The sequence below is a fragment of the Ornithorhynchus anatinus genome, chromosome X5 (assembly GCF_004115215.2).
Source record: "Ornithorhynchus anatinus isolate Pmale09 chromosome X5, mOrnAna1.pri.v4, whole genome shotgun sequence".
NCBI lineage: Eukaryota > Metazoa > Chordata > Mammalia > Monotremata > Ornithorhynchidae > Ornithorhynchus > Ornithorhynchus anatinus.
The window spans coordinates 57,249,983-57,271,726 of NC_041753.1; the positions used below are offsets into that span (position 1 = coordinate 57,249,983).

Sequence of the window (21,744 nt, forward strand, 5' to 3'; positions counted from 1 at the left end):
GCGCTTACTGTGTGCAGAGCACTGTACTAAGCACTTGGGAGAATATAATAGAACAGAGTTGGTAGGAACGTTCCCTGCCTCAGTTCCCTCATCAGTAAATGGATTAAAACATCTGTTCTCCCTTCCTCTTAGATTGTAAGCTACATTGTGGGGGCGAGGCATGGCTAATCTAATTATCTTATTTGTATGTAGTAAGCACTTAATAAGCCTCATAATCATTATAGTAATAATTAAGGAAGGGATTTATTTTAAAGTGGTTTGAAAGTTTACATAGATTCCCTTCAACAGTGCCCTCATGCACTTCTGAGATAGTGTTGTTTTTACTGCATCATTGTGACCTTTTAATCCCACATTAGTATTCACAAGAATCCTCTTAATTTTAAATTTCAACCGGGAATTTCACGGGTTTCTTTTTATTTTAGTCTTTTAAAACATGCGGTAATATGAGAGATCTCTGTCTGTCTGTCTCTCATTCCTGTAAGAAGAGAGGGAAGCACCATGGCCTGGTGGAAAGAGCCTGGGGTTGGGAGTCAGAGGGCCTGGGTTCTAATCGTAGCCCTGCCACTTGCTTGCTGTGTGACCTTGGGCAAGTCACTTAACTGCTCTGGGCCTCAATATCCTCATTTCATTCATTCATTCAGTCGTATTTATTGAGCGCTTACTGTGTGCAGAGCACTGTACTAAGTGCTTGGAATGTACAATTCGGCAACAGATAGAGACAATCCCTGCCCAACAGTGGGCTCACAGTCATTTGTCAAATGGAGATTCAGTACATGTTCCCTCTCCTACTGCGAGCCCCATATGGGACAGGGATTGTGTCAACCAATCACTCGTATTTTTTTGAGTGCTTACTGTGTGTGCAGAGCATTGTACTAAGTGCTTGGAAGGGTATGATATAACAGAGGTGGTAGACAAGTTCCCTGGCTTCAAGGGGCTTACAGTCTAGAGCGGGAGATAGACATTAAAATAAATTACAGTTCATCAGGGCTGAGGGGCTGAGGGTAGGGTGAATAAAGGGTAGAAATCCAAGTGGAAGGGTGACACAGAAGGGAGTGGAAGAGGAAATGAGGGCTCAGTTGGAGATGGCCTCTTGGAGAAGTGATTTTTAAGAGAGTTTTGAAGGTGGGGAGAGTGGTGGTCTGTAGGATAATGAAGGAGGAGGGAGTTCCAGGCCAGAGGCAGGATGTGGGCGATTGGTCAATGGTGAGAGAGATGAGAATGAAGTACAGTGAGTAGGTTGCTGTTAGAGAAGGAAAATCAAGTTTGAGTAGGAAATCAGTGAGGTAAGAGAGGAAGGGCCAAGGTGATTTAGTGCTTTAAAGCCAATGGTAAGGAGTTTCTCTTTGATGCGGAGGTGGTTGGGAAACCACTGGAGATTCCTGAGGAGTGGGCAAATATGGACTGAACAGTATTTTTTTTTAAATGATCCAGCCAGCAGAGTGAAGTATGGACTGGAGTGGGAAGGGACAGGAGGCAGGGAGGTCAGCAAGGAGGCTGAGGCAGTAATCAAGGTGGGATAGGATAAGTGCTTCTATCAGGGTGGTCTTAGTTTGGATGGAGAGGAAAGGATGGATTTTAGCAATGTTGTGAAGGTTGAATCAGCAGGATTTGGTGACAGATTGAAAATGTGGGTTGATGAGAGAGATAATGCCAAGCTTATGGGCTTGGGAGAGAGGGAGGATGGTAGGGTTTATTGGTGATAAGAAAGTCAAGTGGAAGATGAGGATGGGAAGATGAAGATGTTTTGGACGTGTTAGGTTTGAGGTGTTGGCAGGACATCCAAGTAGTGGTGTCTTGAAGGCAAGAGGAAATATAAAACTGCAGAGAAGGGGAGAGATCGGAGCTGAAGATGTAGATTTGGGAATCATCTGTGTAGAGATGGTAGTTCGAAGCCATGGGGATGAATGAGTTCTCCAAGGGAGTGTGTGTAGATGGAGAATAGAAGGGGACCCAGAACTGAGCCATGAAGGACCCCTACAGTTAGAGGGTGGGAGGCAGAGGAGGAGCCTGTGGAAGAGACTGAGAATGAGCTGCCAGAGGGGTAGGAAGAGAACTGGGAAAGGACAGTGTCAGTGGAAACAAGGTTGGATAGTGTTTCCAAGAGAAGGGGGTAGTCTCCAGTGTTGATGGCAGCTGAGAGGTCGCGGAGAATTAACATGGAGTAGAGGCCGTTGGGTTTGGCAAGAAGGAGGTCATTGGTGACCTTAGAGAAGGCAGTTTCTGTGGAGTGAAGGGGGAAGAAGCCAGATTGGAAGGGGCCAAGGAAAGAATTGGAAGCAGAGGCAGTGGGTGTAGACAACTTGCTCAAGGAGTTTGGTTAGGGATGGTAGGAGGGACTTGGGGTGATAGGGAATCGTGAGGTCAAGGGAGGGTTTTTTAGGATAGAGGAGACATGAGCATGTTTGACAGGAGTGGGGAAAAAGCCATTGGAGAGTGAACAGTTGAAGATGGTGGTCAGGGAGGGAAAAGGGGAGGGGGCAAGTGCTTTGGTAAGTGGTGAAGAGATGGGGTCGGAGGCGCTGGTTTAGGAAGTAGATTTTGAGAAGAGGCAGAAGGATCTCCTCTTGAGGTACTGCTGGGAAAGATGGAAAGATGTATTCGACTTGATTATCTTGTGTCTACCCCAGGGTTTAATACAGTTTCTGGCACGTAGTAAACCCTTAAGAAATTTGTAATAAATTACAATGATTATTATGAGTGCAAGACTCCAATAGTTGGGGAAATGTGAGTGTATTTGGCTAGTGTGTCAACATAAGAATACAAAATGCAAGACAGATGCCTTTTTTTAATCAATCAATGGTTTTTATTGAGCTCTTATTGTGGAGAGAACATCATATGAAGTATTTGGGAGAGAACAGAGTACACAGACATGATCCCTGCCCTCAAACACCTTATATGTGCCAGTGGGATTTTGTTGTCATTCAGTGGCTAAACTGGAGACACCATATTGAACCAATATCAGAGGGTTGAAGGAATGACCAGATACGAGCGCTTCGGGTCGGACGCAGACAGTGTCCCACATGGGGCTCACGGTCTTAATCCCCGTTTTACAGATGAGGGAACTGAGGCCCAGAGAAGTAAAATTACTTGCTCAGGGTCACGCAACAGGCAAATGGCAGAGCTGGAATTAGAACCCTGTCCTCTGACTCCCAGGCCCAGGCTCTTTGTACTAAGGCATGCTGCTGGACAGGACATTTGAGATGAATAGATGACAAGAGCATACCTCTGCAGTTATTGTGCGAACTGAAGGGAACTGCACACACAAGCCAGGAGAGCAGAATAAATGACATAAAGACCTAGTGAAACACAGGCTCAAACAATAAATTGTAGGCGCGGAATGTTGGGAGATCGCTATAGTAGCGGATGGACCAATCTGGCATGCAGCCATAGGGAGATTGCTCTCCTTGAATAAAGACTCCGTGAAGATCGGAATACCAAGAGTCAGGCTCGAAATCGGAGACGGAGGGTGTATGGAACAAACACATTAATGCAGCATGAGTCTGTTCTTACGAGCAGAAGACTCAATGTGGCAGAGTGGGGTGGTCAAGCATAGTACGTTTTTTCAGCCATACTTGAACATATGGATAGGACCGTACAGTCAGTAGCATCATCTTTGCCAACCAAGGTCAGTCTATGCTTTATTTTGCAGCCAAAGTGAGTCACATGCCCCAGAGAGCAAAAAGGGGCTGTTTGTAACCTGTCATCTCCAACAAACCAAGAGATGCTGAGAAAGGCTCTGCCTGAAACCCCGAAGGTCAGGGCAGACTGGTGGGGCTGTGAATGCTGTTTTGCTATTTTCTTGAGAGGTAGCATACAAGCCCAGCTGGACAGTAGTCAATCCTTGGGCCAAGGTAAGGCCACTGCTTCCTAGTTCCAGGAGCGCAAGAGAACTGGGCCTCTCCCACTGATTTCAGGAAGGTAGATGAATTGCATTAATGTCAGTATCAGGGGGTTTTTATTCAGCGATTGGGTACAGAACACCGTATTAGGCATCTGAGGAACGTACAGGAGAAGTAAAAGATAGACTCCCCATGCTCCAGGAACTTACAGCGTTAGAATATCTGTTGACTCCCAAAGAGCTATAACTAATAGTCTCGCAAGGCCTTGCCAGACTGCATGTGATTGCCAGGATTGCACAGTGGAAACAGTTTATGAATTGCTATTACATCTACCTTCTGTGCACTGAGATTCCAAAGTTCAGAGCTGTCTACAGAACCTCTGAGTAGGTAATGCCTACATATTCAATCCATCACAAAGTCCTATCGGGTCTTCCTTCACAGCATCACTAAAATCGGCCCTTTCCTCTCCATCCAAACTGCTACCGCATTTATTCAAGCATTTATCCTATCCCACCTTGATTACCGCGTCAGCCTCCTTGCCTCCTGGCGTTCCGCACTCCGGTCCATATTTCACTCTGCTGCTCAGATCATTTTTCCTCAAAACCTATCAGTCCGTTTCCCCACTCCTCCTATCTCACTTTGCTACTCTCCTACTACAACTCAGCCCGTACACTTTGCTCCTCTAATGCTAACCTACCCACTGTACCTCAGTCTCTTCTATCTTGCCGCCGACCTCTCGTCCGTGTCCTGCCTCTGGCCTGAAACGCCCTCCCTCTTCATATCCGACAGACAGTTACTCTCCCCACCTTCAAAGCCTTGTTGAAGGCACTTCACCTCCAAGAAGCCTTCCCTGAGTAAGCCCTCCTTTCCTTTTCTTCCACTCCCCTGACTTTTTCCCGTTATTCATCCCTTTCCCCTTCCTCACAGCACTTATGTGCATACCCATAATTTATTTATATTATTGTCTGTCTCCCCCTCCAGACTGTGAGCTCCTTGTGAGCAGGGAATATGTCTGTTTTTTTGTTATATTATACTCTCCCAAACGCTTAATACAGTGCTCTGCACACAGTAAGCACTCAATAGATACGATCGATTGATTGATGCCTCAATCCCTACCCTGCTGTTGTGGAGTAGCAGCAGGTCAGCGAGGTCAGGTTAGACTCCTCTTCTGGCAACACTGCCTATTTTTTAAGTAGCATATTCACCGTGATAACCAAGCCTCCAAACTTCCCCTCTGGACTGTAAGTTCGCTTGTGGGCAGGGATCGGGTCTACCAACTCTGTTATATTGTACTTGCCAAAGCGCTTAGTACAGTGATCTGCACACTGTAAGTACTCAGTAAATCCAAATGATTGATTGATTAATCGATTGGAATCAAATGCTTCTCAAGTGAGTCACTGGCCAAGTAACGATTGCTGACGCTTGCACGCATGGCTGGAATCGTTCAATAACATCATCCTCGGTCTGGCCGAAGAACCTGCCTGTGAGCCCTGAGGAGTCCCCTTTCCTGTACTGCCTGTTGGCAGATACAGCAGTTTCTGGAACGTTGGCATTATTTTGATTTGGCAACACATTACTAGCAAGTCCAGAGAAAGTGCCGGTAAGAGGAAATTGCCCTTTGTGATAGTTGAAAAAAAATATAGTTCAAAAATGGACAAGCCCTGAAAATCTTCAGCTATTTGGATGGTTCACTGAATGTTTCTGGTACCGTGACTATAGAGAACTCCTTCACCTGATGACAAAGAGATCCTTTGATAAGCAGTTCGTCCCAAAATCTGCTTCAGATTAGTGTTGCTTAGGTTTGAAAGGTTAAAAGTGGTAAGAGTTTTGATTTATTTTCTGGAATTTGTCATTTTATTTGCAGGGAAACTGGGATGCCCAGAACAGGTTTTGGAGCTATTTTGTCTCGACATCCTCCAAATCACCGGAAAATGTTAGTAGCAACAAACTATAGACTTTAACCAATGTAATTAGTGATGTTTATTCTATAGAGTATCAGTCATCGAGATAATCTGTAAATGCCTCATATTTAGCATTTGACAGAAACTGACCTTCTTGAATTGAACTTTGGTAGAATGTTATTTTTGGCTGTCATTATGAATAGAATCTACTTTCACGATAGACAGTGCTTAATACATTATTTCATAACAGCCCATTGGCAAGATTAACAATTCTTTGAAAACATCTTGTGTAACAGTGATTTCCCACTGAAAAAAGACCCATCTTTTTCACCCCTAAATTTTGAAAATACAAGTCAAATTTCATTTCCTAGGAGTATGGAAACCTCTTGGGAAGTTTAGTGTAATGGATGTAAAATTTAACGGGAATCAAGATGTGTGATTTCTGAAATAAAGTTACATGAGTAGGCAGTACAGATTAGAGCCTTCCATACACCCAAATCCTGGGACTGAGTGAGAGTCAAGTTTTTGTTTAAATCAATCAGTCAGTCGTATTTATTGAGCACTAATTGTGAGCAGGGCACTACTAAGTGCTCAGGAGAGTAAAAGATATTAGGATTGGTAGACACGTTCCCTGCCCACGAGGAAGTCACAGTCTGGAATGTGGGGCTCGAACATGGCCAGGTCCAACCTGACCTTCAGAGAGGTGGAAATAGTTTGTCCTTTGAATGTTGAGCATTCATACTATTTTTTATTTGCCCACCTTTGGTCTGCTAGGTTCCACGTTTCTGGATGGGTGCAGATGAATCTCTGCATATATCTACTCCACAGTGTGTCACAGTTGCCACTTATCTATGGGACAGCTTTTCATTTTTAACACAGGGCTGAACTTGAGGCCAGGTTTCAAGGAGGTTTAGATTTGTGGAACATGGGACATGGGGTTTAGCTTCTAAGGGGACTGCAGTTCAGCCTCAGCCTCCAGTGAGGGTGTAGAAGACCCCTAGGTAGCCTCAGATCCAAGTTGGGTGCATAAAGGCCCTGCTTATCCTCCTCCTCCTCCTCCTCATCATCATTATCAAATGGTATTTATTGAGCACTTACTGTCTGCAGAGAACTGCACTGAGCACCTGGGAGAGTGCAATCTAACAGAGTCAGTAGACAGGTTCCCTGCTCACAGTGAGTTTACAGTCAAGAGAGGGGAGAAAGACATTAACATTAGTCAATAATTTATAATACCCCCAGCAGGACCCCAGAACCCAGAGGAACCAAAAAGATACCAAAAAACGGGGCCATGACGAATCGATGCACAAGGAACATTGTATCAGGATGACCATGAAGACTGTGAGGGAGAGTGTGGTTTCCCACGGTTTGTTTCTAAATTTAAAGTTCCTTTTTAGAGCTATTCTCTGCAGGGTAGTGGTTCCAAGGAAAAATCCTTAAGGATCAACTTTCAAATTAGAAACAAATCATGGGAAGCCGGTCTTCTCCCTCTGCACCCCCTGCCCCAGTTTGCCACTGTCAGGGATGTCAGAGTGCAGGTTGCTGTTCTCTCTGCAGCTATTTATCAGAGTTTGGTCACAGTGGCCAAGAGGATGTGCTGACCACCGTATTTGATATAGGGCACCAGATCCCCGTAGGGGCAGGGCCCTCCTAAGCCCATCATGGGAGATGCATGTAAGAACCCAGCTTTCCTTAGTTAGCCTGCTTCTTATTTTTTTTTAAATGGTATTTAAGTGCCAGTCACTGCTTTAAGCGCTGGGGTAGATTCAAGCTAATCAGGTTGGACACAGTCCATGTCCCGTGTGGGGCTCACAGTCTTACCCCCCATTTTACAGATGAGGTGACTGAGGCAGAGGAAGTGAAGTGACTTTTCCAGGGTCTCAAAGCAGGCAAGTGGCAGAGCCAGGAGTAGAACCCAGGTCCTTCTTACTCCCAGGCCCGTGCTCTCTCCACCAGGCAACACTGCTTCTCAGAACTACTTGGTCAGAATTCCTTGTTTATATTTGGTATAATTCCATAGGTATCAGCAAGAAAGTAATCTATTAGTTACTTTATGACATCTTCAAAATCCCTCCACATGCATAATTCAGTCTCTCATTTTCAGCATGCCAATACTCTTTCCAAAAGTATCCTAGGGTTTCCGGATCTGCTGTCTTGAATATTCATTTATTTTTTTTTTTTACTTCTTGCCAATAGTACAGCTGTTGAAGTGTCAACTTTAAAAGGCAATGCATAAGAATGAGTCTGTTCAATGGACCAAAAAGATATGCTTCAGGTTATACAGGAAAGACTAAACCCGTAATGTAAATTTAAATTTCAGGTTAAGTCTTGGAGAAAATTCATACTTTTTGGTGGAGTTAAAATGTATTGTGTACTCCTCTAGACTGTGTTTCAATCAATTGTTTTTACTGAGTGCTTAGGATAGTGCTTCGCACACCATAAGCACTCAATAAATACGATTGATTGATTGATTAATCAGAGGAGATTTACCATAACTTTCAGGCATTTTCCTGCATGCTATGAATACCCAAACAGAGCCAGTTCATTAGGTGCTCTAGCTACAGTGACTAGAAGTCTGGCTTTACTGCTACTATAATAATGTTGGTATTTGTTAAGCGCTTATTATGTGCAGAGCACTGTTCTAAGCGCTGGGGTAGACACAGGGGAATCAGGTCGTCCCACGTGGGGCTCACAGTCTTAATCTCCATTTTACAGATGAGGTAACTGAGGCACAGAGAAGTTAAGTGACTTGCCCACAGTCTACTACTACTACTACTACTACTAATGGTATTTGTTAAGCACTTACCATGTGCCAGGAACTGTACAAAGCACTGGGTGGATACAAACAAGTCGGGTCGGACACAGTCCCTGTCCCACTTGGGACTCACAGTCTCAATCCCCATTTTACAGCTGAAGGAACTGAGGCCCAGAGAAGTGAAGTGACTTGCCCAAGGTCACAGAGCAGACAAGAGGCGGAGCCGGGATGAGGACCAATGAACTTCTAACTCCCAGGCCTGTGCTCTATCCACTACGCCATCCCAGTTTTTGGGTTCCCATCCTGCCATCCAATTTCCCCAAAAGAGGACCCATACAGGATCCTGTCTTTGAGGTAGTGGTAGGGGATGCATAGGTGCAATGGTGGTCGAAGTGCAAAGTGGCTGCTTTGCGGATAGTAGGGTGATAAAAAGGGAGAGGCCAAACAGCAGCAGTTCCTTCTCCATCTCAAATCCATCCTCTCCTGCTTTAACCCTGCCCTCTCCTCTGCCCAGCAACAATACTTCTCTCTCCTTATTGACTCCCACGTCCAGTGTTTGCACCAGCTGCTTCAGACTTTGAGAAAATTAGTTCTGACTGGCAACCCTTAGATTTGACACATTTCCTCAGGAACCAACAGTGCTCCAGCACTTAGAACAGTGCTTGGCACATAGTAAGCGCCTAACAAATACCATAATGATTATCGTACATCTGAGGACTGACCGTAGGTGCAGATAGGTACCCCAGCTCTTCATGTTGCCTTTGCCAGCCAAGCCTGCTAGATATGTTATATATCGGAGATGCAGTCGTTATTAGATGACCAGGCCTATCAGATGCCAATTCAAGCAAGAATAGCTGTTGCCCTAGATGGAGTCTGTTCTCAGTCAATCAATCAGTGGTATTTATTGAGTACTTACTGCGTGTACTGTGTGTATTAAGACTTGGGAGAGTTTAATACGATGGAGCCGGTAGACCCGCTCCCTACCCTTGAGAAGCTTCCAGTCTAGTAGGGGAGACAGACACTAAAATAAATTACAGCTAGGGGAAGCACCAAACATTATAAAACTCTTGAAGTTTTTCAAGGTAAAGGTGCTATGTAAATTCATTTTTACTCAGGACTGTAATCATTATTATCATAAAATTTTCCCAAATTAGACTAACCTCCCCTCGATTTGCAACTCTAGGCTCCTTACTGGCTCCATGGTAAAGCACTAACTCAGTATGACAGGGCTTAGTGGCTGCTACTGTCTGGCTTCTCTCAGAGAACAATGTGGAAGCAGCACGGCCTAGTGGAAAGAGCCCAGGCTTGGGAGTCAGAGGACATGGATTCTAATCCCAGCTCTGCGAGGTGTCTGCTTTGTGACCTTGGGCAAGTTACTTAAATTCTCTGGGCCTCAGTTTCCTCATTGGTTAAATGGGGATTAAATCCTACTTCCTCCTACACTGAGAGTCCCATGAAAGACAGGGACTGTGACCAAGCTGATTATCTACCTTCATTCATTCATTCATTCAATAGTATTTATTGAGCGCTTACTATGTGCAGAGCACTGTACTAAGCGCTTGGGATGAACAAGTCGGCAACAGATAGAGACAGTCCCTGCCGTTTGACGGGCTTACAGTCTAATCGGGGGAGACGGACAGACAAGAACAATGGCACTAAACAGCGTCAAGGGGAAGAACATCTCGTAAAAACAATGGCAACTAAATAGAATCAAGGCGATGTACAATTCATTAACAAAATAAATAGGGTAACGAAAATAGATACAGTTGACCTCAGTGCTTAGTCCAGTTAAAGGCACATAATAAGTGCTTAAGTGCCATAATTATTATTAGTAATTATTTTGGGGAGAATACAGTGCAATGGAGTGTGTCGACACCATCCCCACCTACAAGGAGCTTCGAGTCTAGAAGGGGGGACAGACATTAAAATGAAGTACTGAGAGGGGAAAAGAGAGAGCATGGGAATGGGTACATAAGTGCTCTGGGGCTGGGAGTGAGATGAATACCAAGTGCTTAAGGGGTACAGATCCAAGTGTACAGGTGATGCAGAAGGGAGGGCGAATGGGGAAAATGAGAGCCTAGTCCAGGAAGGCCCCTTGGAGGAGATGTGACTATAATAGAACTTTGAAGGTGGGGAGAGTGATGATCTGTCGGATACAATGGGTGAGGGAGCTCTAGACCAGAGGGAGGATGTAGGCCAGGAGTCAGCAGTGAGACAGATGAGATGGCGGCACTGTGAACAGTTTGGCATTAGAGGGGCTCAATGTGCTGCTTGGGTCGTAGTAGGACCTGGTCCATCTCAAACCCATCCTCTCCCGCTTTCCTCTGCCCAGCAACAATACTTCTCTAGCCTTATTGACTCCCCTGTCCAATGCTCACGCAGCTGTTTCTGACTTTTCATTCCCTCCCTCCTCAAATCCCCTGCTCCCCTGGCCTCCCTTTTCTCTTGCTTGTACTTCATCAGTAAAATTGAAACTGTGAGATGGGCTCTCCTTAAAATTTCCCGTTTCTTTCTAGGCCCACCTTCCTCCTGCCCCTTCTTTGACTCTCTATTCCTTCCCAGCAGTATCTCAAGAAGAGATCTTCTGCCCTTCTACACTGCCTATGTGGGAATGTCCCACAAGAAGTCCACTGTCTGAGAGAGCGAGGGAAAACAGCCATCTTCTCTCCATTTTATTAAGGAAACTGAGGCACAGGGAAGTTAATTGATTTGCCCAAGGTCATAGAGCAGGAAAATGATACAGCTGGGACCAGAACCTAAGTCATCTTCTTTTTCAGTAGCAGCAGTTGCTGCCATTTTTAAAATGGTATTTGCTAAGTGCTCACTATGTGCCGGGCACTGTAGTAAGCGCTAGGGTAGACACAAGATAATCAGGTTGGACCTAGTTCTTTTCTCCTTTGCCATCGAGCTAAACTGACCCACTGGAATTGTACACCATTATCGTCGGTATTTACCGAGCACCAGAGCACTGAACTAGACACTTAGGAGCATACAATAAAAGTAGAAGACCTCAGTCCCTGTCGTCAGGGAGCTTACCTCTAGCTGGGAATTGAATGACAGTGCCTGACATGGCTGGAACTAAGCGTTTTCAACTGTGCTGGAAACTTCCATGCACGCATGGCTCCAGTGGGGCTAGTGGAGCTGGGTTTGTGGCCTGGGCCACTGTTGTTTCCATCTGGGTGGCTGAATTGGCCCATCTTGCATTGGTAATGACCACTTGTTTTCAGTGGTAGTCGTAGCATAGCCGAAACTGGGTCAGTTCATCCCGGGTCAGCGGCACGATGGGTGCCACTTGGGTGAAACGCTGGTGGGCGAGTTTCCCCAAGTCCCCCTGCTCCTATCTCTCTCTCCTCACCTTTCTCCCTGGTCAGGCATAAGGAGCTTCTCTCTAACTAGCCTTAGGCCTACTCAAGAACATAATGTACGAGAGCTGAGATTTAAGATCCTTTGTGATCAAACCTCTTATAGGTCTCTGAGGTGTATTTTCCAGTTCATCCAGAGAGAGAAGAATTTATAACGGTGGTCTGTGCAGAGTGGGTTTTCCCATTTTATTTTTAACCTCAACCTTGCAGAGGGGATATTTACCTGAAATTACAGAACAGGAAATAGAAAATTGAAGTAGCGATGGTTGATTTAAAGGTAATGATGGAAAAAACTACTCAACGTCACAAATGATATTTATGCTATTCATAGTCCTTTTAAAAACTTTATTTGGAACACTTTTTTGGAGGATAACTTTGAAGCCCGTTCAAAATGTTATTCTCTTGCTAGCGCACATCCGTTGCATAGCAGGCTAATTTAAATGTACTGCCTAATGTTTGGTGTGTAGATCAAAGCAAATGCTGAACGGTACTGGCAAGAATGTCTTTGAGAAAATTTTAGAAAAGTCTCTAAACTGAAAGCCATGTTTTAAAAGGTGTTGATTTGAAACTTGAAATGTATTCAGTTTGTGACCAGTTTTGTTGATATCTTTTGTCTCTGATTTTCCTTAATTAGCAAAGAACAGTCTTCTTAGAAGAGAAAATATCTCACCCTAGTTCTTCTCCCTGTCTTGTCAGGACAAGTTCTTGGGTTAGATTGCCGTGACTAAACCCTTCTCTAAGATGACGGTTCTGGAGACTAAATTTGCCTTCTGTATATTTTTGTTTTGTGTAGAGTTTCCACTGAGTCAGAATTCCATGCCTTGGCTCAAACTGCTATTGAGGATTCTTGAAATTAAAGCTTATGATTGTCCTTTTAATCATAAGCTCTTTGATGAACGGGCACAAAAGACAAAATACTGTCTTGGTTGGTTTTGTTTTCAACAAGGAGCCCAATTCTGCCAGTGCCTGAGGTCTATCGAGCAGTAGCATTTATTGAGTGTGTACTGTCTTCTACTACTACTACTAATAATGATGGTATTTGTTAAGCACTTACTATGTGCCAGGCACTGAACTGAGTGCTGGGATGGATGCAACATGGAAGCAGCGTGGTTCAGTGGAAAGAGCATGGGCTTGGGAGTCATAGGTCGTGGGTTCTAATCCCGGCTCCGCCACTTGTCTACTGTGTGACCTTGGGCAAGTCACTTAACTTCTCTGTGCCTAAATTCCCTCATCTATAAAATGGGGATTAAGACTGTGAACCCCATGTGGGACAACCTGATTACCTTGTATCTACCCCAGCGCTTAGAATAGTGCTTGGCACATAGTAAGCGCTTAACAAATACCATCATTATTATTATTATACAAACAAATCAGGTTGGACACAGTCCCTGTCCCACGTGGGGCACACAGTCTCCATCCCCATTTTTCAGATGAGGTAATTGAGGCCCAGAGAAGTGAAGTGACTTGCCGGAGCAGACAAGTGGTGGAGGCAGAATTAGAACCCGGGACCTTCGGACTCCCAGGCCTGTGCTCTATCCATTATGCCATGCTGCTTCTCCGCAGCAGTTGGGTGAGTACGATAGAGGTAAAAGACACAATCTCTGCCCTCAAGAAGCTTCCAGACTAATTATTCCTTGGTAGGAAGTCTGGCACTTTGAGGGAAGCATTAATTCTCTTAACAACTAGGATGGAGTCTCTTTCACTGCTTTGCAGACAGCATTGGCATTTACTCCAGTGATGCGCTAATTAGCTCTCAGTGGTTTCAAAATGCCTAATTTACTACAGTACTAGGAAGTAAACATAAGCACCGGGAGAATTGGGTTCATTAATATTATGGATTTTGCATAGTTACAAAACTCATTAAGAAAGCTAGAAAGTATGCATAAGTTAATTTGTAAAACTGTATAAATTGGACATTTTAAAAATTGTTTTTTAGATAGTACAAATAGCCCAAATCTTTCCTCGCTGAATGAGAGCAGACTGTTAAGAACCTGCCCTATGATAATCTGATACACGCCTAGAAATTGACGTCTCCCTCCTGATTCGCCCAGAGCAGTGGCAGGGCCCCAGTAGCGCCTCCACCCCAAAAGGAGTGTGGACAGATGCGGTGAGGTCAGGACATCGAGGTGGGGAGGAGGGCTGGGGCGGAGGAGACAGGCTCAAAAGAATGCCCTCTTCAGGGCTTCTTCAATTAGCATTATTTGCCGATCTTTAGCGGGAAAAAATGGTTACTTCTTTAGACTAAATTTTAAACTACGATAGAGCTTATTAAACGTAGACAGTAGAAAGTGGCATAAAAGAATAGGGAATTAGCCTGCTGTGAAAGTAAACAGGGCCAAATAGAGTTAGTTCCCTTTTAAGTGCAGTCATTTATGTTTTTGCCCCAGCATCTTTAGGTCCTCCCTAAAAAAAAAAGTGTAGTTAATTCTTTCTTTGTGTTTCTACTTTTCCCCTAATATAAATCAGTGCAAACCTCTGTCAAGATTGTACATATCCAGAATTTATGTATTTCTACTGATGTCTGTCTCATTCTTTAGGCTGTAAGCTCACTGGGGGTAGGGAACCTATCTACCAACTCTGTGCTCTCCCCAACTTAGTACAGTGCTCTGTAAACACTCAGTAAATACCAATGATCGATTAATTCCACTCCAAGGGTTACTGAGCTAGATTCATCCTTCCACCCATGGAGGCAGCCCTTAAGTAGTGCATCTGCCTGAGGGGTCCAAGAAGCAGCATAGCCTAGTGGATAAAGCATGGGCCAGGGAGTCAGAGGGACCCGAGTTCTAATCCCGACTCTGCCGTTTGTCTGCTGTGCGACCTTGGGCCAGTCACTTCACTTCTCTGTGTCTCAGTTACCTCATCTGTCAAATGGGGAGCCCCATGAGGGGCAGAGACCGTGTCCAACCCGATTCGCTTGTATCTACCCCAGCGCTTAACCTGGCACATAGTAAGTGCTTAGCAAATACCATTAAAAAAAAAAGCGAAGAGAGGAGGAAACCCTTCCAACTTTCTCTCCCTTCCTCCATCACCTCCCTGGTTTTTGTCACGTGAACCTATTTTGAGAGAAAAATTGCTTCTGGCAGTTGGAGGTACGTACAAGGACAATCACTGAAAACACAGCCCTGCTCCTTGTCCTAAACACTTGCTTGGGGAAGATGCAGTCAGGGAAGTGCAGAGACTTTGCTATCCTCTACAAATCAATGTGAGAGACAAGGCCTCCAGTCATCCCTACATCATGCTCGGCACTAAGGTTTACACAGGTGGGCAGATCTGCTGTTCTTGGAATATAAGGGAGGTACATGGAGATAATTATTTTTTTAAAAAAACCACACCTATTTTTTTCTGGTATTGGTTAAGCACTTACTCGGTGCCAGGCACTGTTCTAAGCACTGTGGTAGATACAAGATAGGTTGGACACAGTCCATGGCCCACATGCGGCTCACAGTCTTAATCTCATTTTACAGATGAGATAACCGAGGCACAGAGAAGTTAAGTGACTTGCCCAACATCATATAACGGATGAGTGGCAGAGCTGGGATTAGAACCCAGGTCATCCTGACTCCCAGGCCCATGCTCTAGCCATTAGGCCATGCTGCTTCTCTTAATGTATATCCTGATTTTATTTTTGGTCCTCTTCCGCCTGTAGGCAGGTTGACCTAAAGGGCTTGCAGTCTTTTGTTTGACCCAAGGAAGTAAAAAATGTGACAATAATGATAATAATTGTGGTTTTTTTCAGTGCCTTGTACTTTACTAAGTGCTCAGATAGATACAGTGGCGTAGTGACTAGAGCATGGGCCTGGGAGTCAGAAGGTCATGGGTTCTAATTCCAGCTCCACCACTTGTCTGCTGTGTGACCTTGAGCAAGTCACTTCACGTCTGTGGGCCTCAGGTACCTCATCTGTAAAATGGGGATTGGAACTGTGAGCCCCATATGGGACAGGGATTGGGTCCAATCCAATTTGCTTTTATCCACCCCAACACTTAGTACAGTGCCTGGCACATAGTAAGCACTTAACAAATGCCTTTATTATTATACAAGATCAGGTTTCTTATGGGGCTCACAGTCCAAGTAGGACGGAGAACAGATATTGAATCCCCATTTTGCACATGAGGTAACCGAGTCCCAGAGAAGTTAAGTGACTTGTCCAAGGTCACACAGCAGGCAAGTGGTAGAGCTGGGACTAGAACCCAGGTCCTCTGCCTCTAGGCCTGTGTTCTTTCCACTAGGCTATGCCGCTTCTCCGGTAGTAATAATAAAAATAAAAATAATAATGATAATGATAACATTTTACTAATGTGTTAAGCACTGCTTAAGGCTCAGTATCAGATCGCTGGTTCCCTAGTTGGAGGAAGACAGACCAGCACCCAGGGAAAGGGAAAATGGGAAGAAAAGCCAGAAAGTGAGAAAAAAATAAAGCAAAACAGCAAAAATAACAAGTCATACTAGTTGGAAAGGATAGTCTTCACTGTTCCAGATTGCCATGACGTTCTCAACATTTCAGATGTTGAATAGGTAGGCCTGTCCTCTGTTCTTGGAAGGGGAGAAAAGGTTTCATTCCTGTGGGGGAAGATGGGAGAATGAAGAAATGTCTGGCCCTTTCCCATGGTTCGCTTGTGATTAGCATCTTGAATGTCTGGTTTATGAAATGAAGGCATTCCTACGATTCATGTAATCACTAAGAAGCATCTGGGGTTTCAGAACAGTTACCAAGAAAATAAAGAACTGCTTTTTATTAAAATCAAGTAAGTGATAGTCTTGTTCTGGATTTGATCTGATTTTTTTTTCCCCCTTCAAGAAAGAGGAACAGCAAGTTTGCCAAGGCAACCTGTTTCACAAAATAAAGAGCAACCTCTTTCAGATAAAGAAGTTGAAACTAAATTTTGCAAGACTTGAATCAGCTGACTGCCCCTCTAGGAATAGCTGGCCTGATATGCTCCCTTGTATATGTGGCAAGTAAAGCTGACATTAAAATAATATTTCATATTTTGGGTCATCTGTTTCTCACTTATTGACTTGTCTCTTTCAGGTCCTCTGATACAACTTATCGTGTAGACTATGTTCCTCTGTTTGATTATGAACCAGCAGTAAGTATATGCAAGTAGAAAAATCCCTCTGTAATCTCTTTTGATTCATTTGAAATCATTCTATCGTATTTATTGAGTGCTTACTGTGTGCAGAGTACTATACTGAGCTCTTGGGAGAGTTCAGTATAGTAAGTGCTTAACAAATACCATAAAAAACCAAAACAAAACAGAGTCAGTAGAAATGTTCCCTGCCCACAGTGAGTCATGCTGCTCCTATCAAGGGTAAATCATTGCATTTAGGAAACAAGAAGAAATTGTTTGGAAGTGATGACCATTAGCAAGCAGTACGTATCGTAGGTAGAATTTATTTCTTGATACTTTATAGACAGCAAGGGAGGTTTAAAAGGACCGTGAGGAGCTTGGAGCATTTGACAGTGGGGGTGGAAAGGAAGAGGGCAGGGCAACTCAACAAAAACAACTAGGTAAAACCTGGATGACAGATGGGGCCACTATTTAAAATCACATGCAGCTTGTCCTGACAGGAAGTAAAAGATACCAAACAGTCATGGAACTCTGTGAGAGCATTACTCATGGAACTGGCATCTTTCTGGGTCCACTCGGTCAAGAATTTATGAGTGAACACTACTCTGTTTTATGCTCTAAAGTGGCTGATAAGCATGCTAGGTGGAAGGGTAGTATCTGCTCCAAAAGGTGTTGCCTTTTCTCGTATTCATAAAAATACCAAGTATGGGAGAAGAGATGGTGTCTAAAACAGAAAGATTTAACTTGTCACCCACTCGCTTCAGCCTCACAAAACTGGAAGGGAATCAGTCGCAACAGAGGTTAAAAAAGGAGCAGATCTGGCCGTAAACTCATAGAATGTCCGCTCTCTCAAGATTTCAAAGTGAGCAAAATTTCAAACAGATTACATATCAAGCCTGCATCTATATGTTCCATTATAGGGGGGACTGGAGATGTAATGGCGTTGGTGCAAAAATGGACTGCCTTAGCAATATAGTTTAACTTCAGGAAAAAATATCTCGTCATTACGTCCTAATGAGAAGTTTTCAGCAGATCCTCTAAGCTAATTCCCAGCTGATTCCCTACAAGCTAGGGAATGTATCTACCAACTCTGTTGTAGGAATAATAATAATAATCGTACTGGCTAAGTACTTACTATATTCCAAACACTGTACTAGGCACTGGTGTAATTACAAGATATTCAGGTAGGACACAGTCCCCGACCCACACAGGGCTCACAGTCCAAGGAGGAGGGAGTAGGATTTAATCCCCATTTTGCAGAAGGAGGGAACAGAGGCACAGAGAAGTGAAGGGAATCTCCCAAGGTCACACAGCAGACAAATGGCAGAGCCAGGATTAGAACTCAGGTTCTCTGACTCCCGGGCCTGTGCTCTTTCCACTAGGCCATGATGCTTCCTCGTACTCTCCCAAGTGCTTGGTTCAGTGATCTGCACACAGTAAGCGGTCCGTCCGTACCATTGACTGATTAATTGATCCATTTGGTTGTTTTAGCCTGTCATTTGATTACTTTCAGCTAAAGAAGGGAAACACCATAAATGGGGAACAGCTAGTTGAAGTTAAGGCCATTAGGTGATTCTGGGACTGGAAGGAACCAGAACATTTTAAAACCTTTTGTATTTTTTTTCCGTACCTCCTTGTCTTTGAAATTAACAGCAATCTCAAATGACTTCATTCGCTTAAGAATTTTGCGTTCAACTCTAAGACACAGCAATAACACATTCTCCGAGAATTGAGATTTCCTTTGGGAGGTTTTATTAAAATAGATGTCTACATGAACTAGCCAGGGACAAATATACTTATCAGTATTCTTCCCTCTGCTGTGGCAAATTCCCATTAGAAATGAACATCAATCTTGCCTTTTCCTAGGGTCTTGGTTTTAACCGTGGCCCTGGGAAAAATAATTCAGTAGCTCAATCAATCGATCGTATTTATTGAGTACAGAGCACTTAAAGGACTAAAGACTCGAACGGCGATGTTACTGTGCAGAGTGAATATCATTTGTGATAACAAAATTGTCAGGTAGCACTACAATTATTTTTGTATTTTACATAGAGTTTAAGATTTTAAATGTAGTCACACTTTGCCCACCTCAAATTTTGCCAAGGAAATTTAGCACATCCACAAATGTATGTTTTTACCACAAATTAAGGAATTCAGGACCATATCAGTTTTCCAAATTCACTGGAACTGGTAAGCGAACCAAGCAGGGCTATTTTATAGTTGTGAGTGAAATATTGGGTCACAATCAGTGGTGGTATTTTATTGATCACTTCCTGTGTGCAGAGCAGTGTTCTAAGCGCTTAGGTAAGTCCAATATAACAGAGTCGGTGGACATGTTCCTTGCCCATAAGGAGCTTACGGTCTAGAGGACTCTAAGCCACCCAGTTTTCACCCCTATAGTGCCACCTGATCTAGATCTGTCACCGTGGACATCTGACAAGAGCTGAATCTCCAAATTCAGATTCATGATGAAGACAGACATCATGAATTCAGATTCATGATGAAGACTGATCTGTGACAGGTAAAGCCACTGCGCTTCTGTACATCGTGAGAAGGCCGGCTAAAGGTAGCCCATCTGTTCATCTGATATCGGGGTCGTACAAGCACTAACAACGTGGAGAGAGGAGTATTAGTGTTTATTGAGCGCCTGCTTGGTGAAGTTCACTTTATTAGGTGCCTTAGGCCAATCCTGTGACTTTGAGTACATGGAACCTCTCTGTTGGCTAGATATGGGGTTGCAGTTGATTTGGAGGGAGCTAGACATCCTGGGAGGCAAAGCATTTTCTTAACTGGCCTTAGCTCTTGCAGTTCGGTCTGGGCCCCGATCAGCGTCGGAAAGCTGAGTTAGAGGATCACTGCTGCTATACTTCTGCAGGGCTTACTCTAGGTCAATGAGTCCGTAAGTCATCAGTTAGTCACTGCGCCTGAATAAAGTTGATCAGATCGTCTTTCTAAGCCAACGTTGGTGAACAGTGCCCTCCCAACTGCTTATAGTAGAGAAGCAGAGTGGTTTAGTGGAAAAAGACCAGGCTTGGGGGTCAGAGGTCATGGGTTCTTAATCCCGGCTCCTCCACTTATCAACTGTGTGACCTTGGACAAGTCCCCTAACTTCTCTGTGCCTTGGTTACCTCATCTGTAAAATGGGGATGAAGACTGTGAGCCCCACGTGGGACAACCTGATTACCTTGTATCTATTCCAGCACTTAGAACAGTTCTTGGCATATACTAAGCGCTAAACAAATACCAACATTATTATTATTATTGCAGTGCTCTGCACACGGTAAGTGCTCAATAAATGTCATTGATGATGAAAGCATTTACAAACCAACCTTGAATGTAACACGAGTAGCGTGTCAAATTACCTTCTTTTGGAGATCACTCAATTATGTTTCTTTTATTTCCGTAGAGCCCACCCTTCCAGGGTAACTATTCCATAGTTCATAGGAAATGCCGTTCTCAGTTCACAGATATAGAAGATGAGAGAAGACGGGGCTATAACAAATGGCACGATGAGAGTGGGATTTATGGTAATTCTGTTATAAAACAAAAGCTTTTCCCAGTAACTGATCCTCTCACCCATCATTTGAAATAATACACCAAACTCTCTGCATAAAAGTATTCTTTATTAAATCGTATCTCTAATGAAAATGCAGTGATTTTTCCGCCTATTCTAATAAAAACAACCAAAATCCTTGCTAGACTAGTGTTTTTTTTCCCCATGAGACCTGTTTTATGCCAGATAGTAACTCTTCAATGGCATATAGTTTCATGTTTATACGCTCCATATTTTAGTGAGTGTTTTTCATGTTTATAGCTGGTTTTTGATATAAGAACTATATAAATGGGAAACTACACATGAGGACGTTCCAACTGAAATATTAAATAGTGGAGCATTTCCTAACTAGTGGACCACAGGAAGCCGCTCGGTGGGCCCCGAGATTCGTTTATGCGTCTCCATCTTGGATTGACCTGTTGGTCGTCAGCTGGAAAATCTAAGATGGCCAGTTGGGAGAAAAACAAAGGGGGTGTAGCCCTCAACTGACCATTTCATCCACTTCAGGCAAATACCATCTTTATATTTCCTCAGGCACACTCCCCTGTGTTTTTCTAGTATGTGGAGGGGAAAAAAAAGTTAGGAGAGAGAAGGATGCCTCTTCTAGGGATTCAATCCCCTCATCTGACTCCCACGAACACTGGGGAGACTGGTGAAGTAGATGACCCACCCCCACCCTGACCCCACAATGTGAAAATATGGGAAATGTACAGTTCTCAAGATAGCACCTTTACAAGTATCATGACTTTTCCAAAAGAAAGGAAAGAATTATGCTGGTCTTTGGCTAAAGGAGATTGTCTATGGAAATGATTCAAAAATGCAAAAAGTAGCCCATTATTACTTGTGAATTTGGGGGGGGACATAAAAGAGTGTACTCTGATTTGTGTCATTTCAGTGGTTCATCCCAGGGAAGCTGGGCTTTTAGGAAAGCTCTGTTCCACTGCCTCATGCTTCATGGCTAATATGGAGTAATAATGTTGGTATTGGTTAAGCGCTTACTATGTGCAGAGCACTGTTCTAAGCGCTGGGGTAGATACAGGGTAATCAGGTTGTCCCTTGTGAGGCTCACAGTCCTCATTCCCATTTTACAGATGAGGTAACTGAGGCACAGAGAAGTTAAGTGACTTGCCCACAGTCACACAATTGACAAGTGGCAGAGCCGGGATTCGAACCCATGACCTCTGACTCCCAACCCCGTGCTCATTCCACCGAGCCACGCTGTAGACCTGAAGTGGCTGTGGATTCCATATATTTATTACTTTTTTTTCTT

The 21,744-nt window shown here is 43.9% G+C and overlaps 1 protein-coding gene across 1 annotated transcript in view; it reads left to right on the forward strand.

The window, feature by feature from the left end:
* CX5H9orf135 (chromosome X5 C9orf135 homolog) overlaps positions 1 to 20,619 on the forward strand; it is a 44,341-nt gene extending 23,722 nt beyond the window's left edge. Inside the window, exons 4-6 of the mRNA XM_029054917.2 lie at positions 5,704 to 5,772; positions 16,882 to 16,939; positions 20,328 to 20,619. Coding sequence (XP_028910750.1) covers positions 5,704 to 5,772; positions 16,882 to 16,939; positions 20,328 to 20,513 — 313 coding nt within the window. The 3' untranslated portion in view covers positions 20,514 to 20,619. The remainder of the gene's footprint in view (positions 1 to 5,703; positions 5,773 to 16,881; positions 16,940 to 20,327) is intronic.
* The last annotated feature ends 1,125 nt before the right edge of the window (positions 20,620 to 21,744 follow it).